The 11,634-nt window shown below is 37.3% G+C and overlaps 1 protein-coding gene across 1 annotated transcript; it reads left to right on the forward strand.

Annotated features, from left to right (window-relative positions):
• The first annotated feature begins 8,011 nt into the window (after positions 1 to 8,011).
• Positions 8,012 to 8,831, forward strand: LOC105051250 (transcription factor CPC). Its single transcript, XM_010931601.4, has 3 exons — positions 8,012 to 8,187; positions 8,326 to 8,410; positions 8,515 to 8,831. Exons 1-3 carry the CDS (start codon positions 8,139 to 8,141, stop codon positions 8,600 to 8,602), a joined length of 222 nt encoding a protein of 73 aa, XP_010929903.1. The 5' UTR covers positions 8,012 to 8,138; the 3' UTR covers positions 8,603 to 8,831.
• The last annotated feature ends 2,803 nt before the right edge of the window (positions 8,832 to 11,634 follow it).

An 11,634-nucleotide genomic window follows, 5' to 3' on the forward strand; every position in this document is an offset into this window, starting at 1 on the left:
CCTATTCTATACATATCGGCCTCAAATCGGGTCAGATTAGATCAAGTAGAGATGTGGATCGTGTCAGATCTAGTCAAGTCAGATATATATAAATATTATAAAATAGTTATAATTTTAAAAAAGAGATATAGATTAAGATTATATTGGGTTAGATTCGAGACAGTGCATGTCATTATCCATATCTGATCCAAATCTATTTTGGATATTTTTTTTAAAATCTATACCTGCTCCAAGTTTTGAGTGGGTTGGATTGGGTCGAGTAGCTGATGGGTCGCTAAAATTGCCTTTCCTTCTTTAGGTTTGGCCTCTTTTTGGTCACGGTTCAAGCCATCCTCTACTATATTCTTAGTTCCATCTACTACTCACTAGGACTTGACTTGGTGCTCATGTCCACATATTGGTTCTTCAGAGAAGTCCATTTTGCATTTGCTTATTCATGAATAAGAGATTTTTCAGAACATATATTTTTTAATATTAAATATTTTTAATAATGTAAGTTCTTTTAATCTTATTTGTATTGGTCCAATTTTATCAGATGTATCTAAGGAGACCAATAATATAAATCATAATCAACAATATGTAAGTTTCAACAGCTCAAATTATTTCTCATTGTAAAAGAACAACCTCAAGAAAGTCATGAGGCATTTATAAGTTCTAATATTACATTTTATCTATAAAACTAATCATACAATACACTAACATAGATATATCTGATAAACTATAAATTTAATGGAAGGCCCTGATTAGATATGAGAACCCATGCGGATGTATATTTAATCCCATATTGGCTATACAGTTGGTAGATCTTGAATAGATATACAAACCTAATAAATCTAAATAATACTTTTCAACTAGTTTTTTTTTAGATGAGGTCATGGATTTTAATAAATGGTATCAGAATGATCTTGACCCATGGTCTATGTGAACTGGGGGATACTGCAGCATGGGTCTAACTACTACTCCACCTAGAAGAAAATTTTCAGAGCTAACTGTAGTGAATCTCAAGAGCAAAAGATAACTCAACGTATTAATGGACTAATGAGAATCGACAAGAATCACTGCTAGGACTGAGCAAATAATTGAAACTCGAAAAAATCCATCCAATCCGACCCAATAAACATCGATTTCGGTCGGTTGAAAGATATAAATTGGATGAAATCAGATTGAGATTTGTAAAAAAATGGATTATTTACAGTCAGATTCAGTTCCTATATTTTTAACCCATATGAAACCAAATCTTACTGATGTAGTATTTCACAAACTCACTTTTATTTTGGGATGGTGTCATTTAGACTTCAATACTTCATTCTAAAAAAACACCCCATCACCCATTTGAATTAATGAAAATATTAATATTGGATTGTTGATGAAAGTACATCCATTTAAGATAATTCTAAAATAAAAGCTTTCAGATGTAGTTGCTTTAAGATGAGTAAATCTTCTCTTTTTCTGCTTTATTTTGTACAGATTCAAAAATAAGCTCAAAATTTATAACTTATAATGTTTAGATCTTTTTTGCATTAAATTAACAAAAAAAAAATAAATAAACTTAAGTAGGCCAATATTGAACTTAAAATCAATATTGGGTCAACATTAAAGCCTAAACCGATACAACCCATCTGAACCCGTTATAAATCATTTCTTTCAATTTCAAACGGTTTATACATGATAAACGGTCGGTAGCGGGTTGAATTTTCTTCAACCTTATTGGGTTCAATCAGATAAAATTTTTTTCTCAATTTGATCGAACCTGTCTTGTGCTCAGCCCTAATCGCTGCAAGGAGCCCCATCTCTTGTGCCTTAGATTCAAACAAATAGCTTTTAAGATGACTCCCTCTTCCATCTCCCAATAGGCGGAGGAGGAGATGGTGGCGGTGGCCGTTTAGGGAGCTAGGAATGGAGAGCTTTTCTTGAGATGTCTTGAGATGTTTTCTTTCTAAGGAAATGGAGCTGCGCTGCAGCAAGCATAAAGGAGCAACCTAGGAGCTGTTTATAGTGGAAGAGGGGCTTTTAGTAAAGAGAAACCTTTGGCTTTGGAAGGGTTGGGAGATTTTACTAGGATTTTAAGGGTGGAGAGAAGAGATGGCCAATGGAAGGTGGCGTGGACCCTGATGGTCAAAGAAGATCACTGGTCCATACCATATCCAAGTCTATTTGGAGCATAGTTGTGTTCTTCACACAAAAGAAGGATATGCCTTCCTTCATGCCAAACAAACATTGGATTATCTGCTACTTGCTTTGAGATCTATGTAGGTAGATGAATGATGGGTTCGGAGTGGTCCAAGCGCTGTGTAATGGATTATATAATGATCATCGGATGCGAAGGAAGATATATCTTTCTCTTGCTCAAAGGAAACAATTTAAATTTTGCTGAACCAGATGATTTATATCCATCTATTTTAGGTGCAATCAATCATATTGGAAAACAAATTATTCTTAAACTGAAAAGGAGTAGAAGAATAAGTCATCTAAGGATCTGTTTGGATGGTTGGACTCAAAATCTTATAAAATTCGTCGCCCAAGCATAAAAAATAATGAAGTATAAGTAGATCAGGCCATTTATTTACAAGTATCCAGAACCAATGTTTGAATGGACTGGCCGCTGAGATCATTTTTTTTCCTATGGGATTCAGACCAGCCTACTCAAAAATAATTTTAGATACTTATAATATAAATATAGGGTCTGATATACTTATAATCCAATATTTTTTATGATTGGATCATGAATCTCATAAGATTTTGGATCTAACCATCCAAATAAATCCTAAATAATACCATCCGAGTGATTTGCTACGTATCTTGCCACTTTATCTGCCGCTTTATCTGGCTCATGATATATATGAATTGCTGCAAACAAGACACAAACCGCCATTAAAGTTCATACACCCATAAGCAAGGGATGGCATCCTTCAATAGATCGTTGTCTTGTAATAATTGTCGCCGAGTCTCCTCCCAAAAGGACACAAGTAGCTTTCAAAATTAAAATTGCATGCCGATTCTCCTCAAGCTCGTCTTGATTCAGCCCCCGGGACAGTGATATCAAAAAGAGACATCTCACCAACCGCCAATAACTCAAGAGTATGGCTTTGATTTATTTACATCAACAACAAAAGGCCCTCTGATCAACACACTGCACCGTGCCAGCATGCAATCTTTTTTTTTTGAGGGTAAAATGCCAGCATGCGGTTATAAGACAGTTCCACCATCCTTGAGTTATTGTGGTTATTGGAAAATAATAGAGTCGAATTGTAGGATGGAGTGGGAAGTCTAGAGTTGATATTATAATAGTAGAGATAAAGATGTCATATATATAGATTACTTGATAGATTTCAACTAGCAATTGACATGGTTGTAATCTCACTAATTGTCTCACTGTCCTGAAGCAAAGATCAATGGAGATGCCAATTATATTGAGTTCGGGGGGCTCAGATTTTTTTGTGATTGTTTTATTCTATATTTCAAAGCTTTTTCCCCTCCCCACCCCACCCCCACCCCCACCCCATGGTTTTTCCCATGGTTGATTCAAAAACATAAAATACAGCCGGGTTTCAGCTGGAATCTCTCTATTCTAGTTCTCCAAAAATAAAATAAAAAATTTCATATAATGAATGCGAGAAACCAACAATTGACTTGTATGTACTACATATTATGAGCTACTATCCATTAAAAGTTCTCATGATTTACCAACTCTAATACTAGGGCTTAATCTCCGTAACGATTTTTAGAAAACTCCAGGTTACGAACATAGAATGATAAGAATCAACGATAACTTGTATGGAAAAGAACTAATGAGATGCTGACCACCAAACTTCCGTGGAACCAATGCCAAGACGAGGACAAATTTCACCAACAACCTTGGAAAACTTGAGGCTTGAAACAGTCACAATTAATCTTTAATGGTCTTGAGCGAATATTCCTGTTGGAATCTGGCACCACGAGATTCGATCTACAAGAAGCTTAGAATAAGGTTCGGGACGACGAACGGAGTCCAACGAGATTAAGAACGGAGTTCAACGAGATTAAGAATAGTCCAAACGAAGTTCAGATGAAGAAATTATGCTTGAAGAAAATCTGCACGGAGATCAGATCAGTGGCGGGCGTGCGCAATGGCCAGCCCAAGCCCAGTGCAGGAGCGACGGCACATAGGCCCAGCGCATTGCTATCATCACGGTCCACGGTGGATCGCAGTCCATGGGGGTCCACATGGATCGGGAGAGTGTTCTCTTATGTTTCTCATGGTCCACGATGGATCGGAGTGGTTTCATGGGTATTTCTCAGGTATTTTGCGCTATCGGACGGTATGCGGCTGATTCTAGTGTGATCTAACGGTTAGGATGCTTCTAGGAGAGATCAAACGGCTACGGACAGCTGGGAAGTGTGATCTAGCATGACCTGGGAGGAGTCTTGCACGATCAGGGGGCCATGAGCATAGGCGGCATAGATCGGACATCCGTGAAGATATTAGGGCTTTCTAGAGAAGGGATTTAAGCCTTTTGAGCTGTTTGACTGTGAGGGAGTGTAAACCTGCAGAGAGTCGCAGAGCAGCGACACAGGTTCTCGGTCTTAGTAGGAGACCGAGAGGATATCAGTAGGGTCTCGATAAGAGACTCGGAAACATCTTAGCAGGATGGTGCAGAGACCGAGACCGAGGCAGGGAGCGCTAGAGTGCTATAATAGTGCATCCCTGGTAGCGCGGGGCTGAGAGAGGCTCGATGGTGCAGCAATCGATGAACGTATCTCAAGAAATCCATCGGGAGTGTCCTGAGTTCGGTCAGATGGAGTGGCCGACATAGGTAAGGACGGCTGGGAGTGCCAGGGGCATCTTAGGGAGATTGGGAGTAGATCTCAGGGAGCGTCAGAGGCATCATACAGTCAGGAATGTCCTGTAACGGCGAGATTACCTAGGGACAGACTAGAGCATGATGTAGCGGCTGAGAGTCTCACAGGATGTCCAGGAGTATCGAGGATCCTAGACCGGTAGATCTGTGAAGGAGTCTTCTTCTTAGGGTTATTGAGAACATTGTATGGGTGAGTGCTTTTGGGTTGTGAGAGAGGTTTGAGAGTTGAGAGTATCTCCTTTGTATTTTGTTCTCTCTCATGAGTGGAGCATTGCATGTCCTATGGATGTAGGCAGGTGGGCCGAATTACGTATATGATTGTATTTGTTTTATCTTCTTCGGTCTTTCTGCTATAATATATGGTGCCAGATCTCTTAGGATGATTTTGGACGGATGATCCATGTTCCATAGTTGACGGATCTATCCCAACAATCCCATTGCAGATATCATAAGGGAGATGGCTTAGGTGCTCCATGTCAAGAGAAGAAGGAGAAAAAAAAAAAAGAGAGAAAGGCAAAGAAAAATTTTATGACTTAAAAGCGGTTTGATAGTTTGAAGCAAAAGGTTATTGTCCCTTTCTCTAAAATATATTCGTGTGCTAAAGAAATTATAGGTTTACTATTGATGATAGTCAGAGAATTGTCCGTTTCTATCACTTATTTTCTGTGGTTCAATGAACAGAAATAATTAACTTGTGTTGGCAGTCAAGATATGGTTACTTAACGGCTTTAGCCTTGGTAGAAGGTTGAGCTTTTTCTCCACCAATACCCCCTACCCTAATCCATGGTTAGGATTTGTTTTAGGTTTTGAGGTTTTCGGGTGATGCAACATGTGGAAAGAGCATTCGTCCACAGCGTTTTATTATGGTTACTCTTTTGTTCTCGGTGACTCATCCAAGGCTTTGCCGGATACTGGTTGCGAAGTCTTGCTTCTCTCATTTATCAATTCACTCTATCCATCAGCTTTGATTACTTCAGGGTAAATTTTTTCTATTAAAACTCCAGTATCACGGTTTATAGTTTTGTTCTAATGCTCCGGAATGCAAGATTGTGGAAACCCTGCAACGCTGGGCATTGCTCTCGATTGTTCTCTGTCATAAGATTTTCATAGAGAAATTAGAACTATTTTCCTTTTGTATAACCAAGCCATGGAATATGTGAAGAGCCTGTCTCTTAGAAGAAAGTAATTCATTATATTGAATTATCCACCAATGAAAAATGTTTCTAATATCTCTATTATTGGCTCAATAAAAAATGTCCAGATGTAGGTGAAAAATTGGGCATTTGGAAACTTCAGGAGAAGGGCAATGACCAAATGAATAGCCAATAGACACTATCAAGAGAACTGCTTCCAAGAATTTGGCTCATTTATCTTTTGATGTTAGTCATTTTGTATTTTGGCCATTTTGATTTTTTTCATTTGGGAAAAAAAAATGGTGTCTGCTTTATTTGTACACTGCTATTTGATTTTGAGAGTTTTTTTTCCCTCTCTCTCTCTCTCTCTCTCTCTCTTTCCTAAAGTCTATGACTTGTGCAAGCAAGATCCTGGAATTCTTAGTCTCCTAAACTAGATTGGTGTGCATCAAGTCTGTTGCGTTGGAGAGAGGATATTTCTACTTCTTTCATCAGATAATTTATGAGAAATAGTCTCCTTGATGAAGCAATTGTTGGTTTCATAAATTTAGTATTGGGACATGCTGCCGCTCTTGTTTCTTATCATCGATGTTTCTATTTGTTATCAAATATAAAATCCAATGGACAACTAAGAGCTGATGATTCAAATGGGAATGGGCTTAGGTTAGCCGTTTGCAACACTTTCCAAAGACCTAGCCCAAAAATCCTGCCTCAACGTTATAGGGATGAAAGTAATATGGATATTATCCATTCAGATATATTTTTATATTCGAATCGATCCGGATATGGATAGAAATTTAAAAATCCGATTAATATCCATATCCGTACCTATATCCATAAAAAAAAAATAGATATAAATATGAATAGATAACTATCCGATCCGTATCCGAATATTCGAATTTATATATAATCCTATATAATATTATATAATTTTTTTATTATTTTTTTAAAAAAATATACAACTATATAAATATGTTATTAACTTGATTTATCATCTATTTAGTAATATCTTTGATTCTGTAGTCATAAAATTTAATTATCTAAATAATATCTATAATTATATCTACATTTTCAGTATCCGAATTGTATCCATATTCGTTTAAAATAAATATGGATACAAATTTTTGTATCTGAATAATATTCGTATCCATATTTATATTTATCAAACAAAATAAATATAGATATGGATATGATGATATTCGACCCATATCCGATCTATATTTAGTCATCATTCGTATAGATTTGCCTGCAGGCTAGCCCACTTTGTATTCCCATAAAAGATTCTAACTCTTAACACAGTGATAAGAGGACTAGTCTTAAAACAAGCTACAGAGTAGCCCTATAGGTTTAGAACCAGCTTCCTTTTATCCCCTAGAAAGATATCAACACTACAACATATCAATACTGTTGAAAGCTATGTTTTGTCACTTCTACATTAACATGCACCAATGCTCACCCTACATTTTCAATACTTAGTCAAACTAAATTATTATCCGATCCTTCTATTGCATTCCTTCTTAAAAGAAATCTTTAGAACCTATCTATTACTGCATCCAATCCCAGTACTTCTTCTAGAAGTCCTATCAACAAATGCCTCTCTCCTTGGACTTCCTGTCTCAGTCAAGTTCGTTTTAGCTAGGAAGTACAAGAACGAATTTAGCATGCCACAATAGGTGAACCACCAGTTTAATCGTAGTTGTACAATCCCTTTATCACATAACATTTCTAATACGATAAAAACTATCTAAAGGATAAGAAATCTAGTTAATTTGAGGAAAGTAATGGTGCAATTTCCATTTTCCTTATCCATGTGATGCAGTGTGGTGTGACTCCAGTCCAAGCCGAAGAGGTACATAGCAGGGGCACTAGAAGAAGGAAGTTACCAAAATAACCATCCAACGTCTCTTTCCAACTACCTATCAAACTTCAAACACCTCTTTCCATCAGCAGCTACCAGTCTTCCCTCCCATTCCCACCATCCATTCTACTAGCCACCCTCCTCCCCCATTCACTGCACTTAAGTATTACTTAAAGAGCTACCACACCTCCACGAACCCCCACATCATTTGATCCTCTTCCAAGGCTTCCTCCTCCGAAGTAGGACTGTAGGAGCTGTAGTGTTGGCTCGGAAGGGACTACTGTTGGTGTTTCCTGCACTTATTGAAAGATGGCCGACTTGGATCAATCATCTGAGGATGTCTCTGTAGATTCCAGAGGTACTATTTTGCAAACCGGTGTTCCTTTTCTCTTCTTAAAAGGAAGCCCCCACTTAGTTTCCCTCCATTTCTTTGATCTCTTGTTTGTTCCAATCGGTTTTGTTGTCCTCTTTCTGACATTGTGGATGTTTGCTTCAGATGGGAACAGCCAGGATATCAAGGTGGAATTCACAGAGGATGAGGAGAGACTGATTGCTAGGATGTTTAGTTTGCTTGGAGATAGGTTTGTGGGCGTTTACTCTGTTCAAGTCTCTCCATTGGAAGGAATTAAACATTAGACTAAGAGCTCTTTTGTTGACTTACCTTGTGAATATCCTTTTGACTTAGGTGGTCTCTGATTGCTGGAAGGATTCCTGGAAGAACAGCTAAAGAGATTGAGAAGTACTGGACCTCGAGATACTCGAACAGTGAATAATGGTGGGCAGGCTAAGGGCGGTTCTTTCTTTACTACTTCAGAGGGCAAGCAATTTTGGATGGTGCCCCGCTTGTGTGTCTCAGAAATTTCAGCTTGCATTCATGTCTGTGTAAAGTGGTTTTTGGGTCATATCTGGTGTTGTTGTTTATTGTTGTTTTGGTTGCTAAGGGAGAAGGAAATATCTTGTCTCCATGCTACTATTTTGTACAACAATCTTTCATATGTTGGTCTGGTCTGTAATTGAGAAATAAATGGAGTGCTATGGATTTTCGCTGAACTCTATCGCTTTTGAGATGGACTCATGCCATTCTACTGGAATCTTATTTGTCTCAAGCACTTCATGCACAAGATGTGGATGCAACCACGCCTTAAGACGGAAGGCTTTTGAAAGAATGAAGAAGAAGAAGTTTCTCGTGTCATGTAGCTAAACTGTTGTGCTGTGCAGCTAATCAATGACAATTGAGGATAAAGTACCAAGCGATCGGTGCTTTGCTTAGTTAAATTAAATAGACATCAGTCATTATCCCAAGGGGTTAGTGCACATTCACGATATAAAAAAAAAATCATCTGAAATAGTTTAAGATTAAAAAGTAATAATAAAAAAATAATGTCTAGAAGCGTGAATTGTATTTGATGACATATGTGGTCAACATGTGTAGACAGAGCATTCCCTTGGCTATTATTTATTGTTAGAGCTGCAACTCTTCACTGTGATAGCCATGGAATGAAGTCATGACAAATAACTGTAATTTATAACAGAGACCTTCACAAATAGTTATGAGATCCCGCCTACAGTACCTTGTTCATGTTGTCTTTCTCCCGAACATTACTCTGGTACTGCTACTACTTTTGTAAATTTTCTCACTGCACAACTATACTGTTGTTCTGTAAACTCTTATTCTATATCTAATATAGCTTCGAACCACTTCACTACCAAAAAAATAAAGAACTTCATTTGATCAAGATTTCAATTTTCAACTCTAATTGGTCCTCTGTTTGAATTTAACTCTTATCAAGTTATTTTGCTCGCGATTATGAACAAATTTATTACTGACATCACAGCAGGGTCATGAAGGGATACAAAACATAGGGTGGTGCCATTGCAAGATATGAGGACAGCAAATTACTGCTTCTTGTTACTATTTCCCCACACTCCTTCCCATCGACCTTAGATACCATGTTTCAAATAAGGCCCTAATTTGATATTTTAATCATATAACTTGCGTTACTGGGATAGCAAGCAGGTAGAGGCCAACTGGCTCAAACAAATTCCTTTCGTTCATATCGCAGATAATTATACAGCAACACATTTGAGATATTAAGAAAATAGACCACTGCTTATCTGCTTCATTTCCACATTGATGTTTGAAGAGTTTTGAGGATTAACAGAATTTTAAGGAGCTCTAGAAGTGCAATAAGTCAAACATTATGCCTGGGCAAGAATTATCATAGGGAATGCGGTCTTTATTTTTGGACATCATATACATAGCAACCAGGTGTATGAACAATTAGTATCGTATGATGCCATTGGAAACTGCAAGGATGTGGCAGATTTTGGAGAAAATGATGTTAAACTATTAATTAGTCATTCTGTAGTTTTATTATTTTTTTTCAAAGAAAATTAGTTCAAATAGTTGAGTTTTGTTTGAACATAGTATTGATCAAGTCATCTGAGGTTTGTCGGTTGATTATATTAGGTTTGTGTCTGAAATCTATTTTACTTATATCATGAGGTTGAAATTGAGATTCATTTTTTCTATAAGCAGTTTCATACTCAGGTTTGTCTTGTGGATTCCAGAGATTCTTTTGGGGACAACTGTTCTTTTCACCTTTCAAGGAAATGGTGGTCTTGAGCCTTTTTTCCATGCACCGGGTGGCCTATGCCTCCCATTATCATCAACAGGAAAAAAAAAGTTTTCTTTTCATGCATTAGCTACTGCAAAGACATGGTTTTCTGTCAAGTGAATCAGCATGGTGGGTGAATGCTACTCTGGGCGTACTGTGCATCTCTGCAAAGAGCATGCTTATTTCAATTAGGTCATTATCTTATGAGGTCATCATGAGTTTATGAAAGTATTAAATCATCTTAAGTTGATGATTGTTTGCATCGATTAAGTGCGATCTTTATCGGGATGATATGGTGGTAGACAGGATGTAATCATTCCTTTGCAGCTTCTTTTAGGCTGCATTATATTGGAATTGACTGAAACTTTTTGAGAGAGCTACTGGGGTGCTGAAAGCATTCCAACCAAATAATCTCTTCTTGCATCAAACATTTAGGTTCTCAATGGTTTTATGATCATATAGTATCATGGGACACCTTAGTTGACTAGCTTAATTTTTCAGTAGAGTCCTTTTTTTCTAGAGAGAAGATTTATTTGCAGAATGCTAATTGCAAAACTTTCCTGGAACTTCTTGTTGGTGGATATAGTTGTCCTGAAACTATCTATATGTAGCAGCTCATGGTTGCTATTAACTGAAGAGTTATATACCGATCAGTCTTCCCAGACGTGGAAACTTTAGGTGTGGGCATTCGGCATTGTAAATTTGGTGTTTTGTCTGAATTATCATGGATTTTGATTCAGCAGGGTGTCACCTGTGGAAGATATATGAGAATAATTTGGGGTATAGCTAGTAGTAGATTGAGTACTAAAAGCCTTTGTTGCATTAGCTTATAAGAAAGGGAACTGATCACTGCTAAATTAGATATGCTAAAGAAGAATCTCAAGGTTCAATTGGCACCAAATGTGTATTAAGCTCTGTAGACTGAACCATTGGCAAGCTTAACCAGTTTTTTGCTCTTAAAAAAAAATTAAAGAAATATGAAAAGCACTAAACTACATTGGAGTTTAATAATGCAATAGATGTCCCTCAGGCATCAAACAAGCATTTCTTGAAGTATTTTGACAAGAAAAAGAAAGAAGTATCCAATGGTAGCTTCATTTCCTACTACTCTCCATGTGTCCATGAGTGTTAACCCAACCCTACCTGATAATTGCTACATAGGATGGGAAATTGAGTACGGAATAGAG

This window comes from Elaeis guineensis, chromosome 2 (assembly GCF_000442705.2).
Source record: "Elaeis guineensis isolate ETL-2024a chromosome 2, EG11, whole genome shotgun sequence".
Lineage (NCBI taxonomy): Eukaryota > Viridiplantae > Streptophyta > Magnoliopsida > Arecales > Arecaceae > Elaeis > Elaeis guineensis.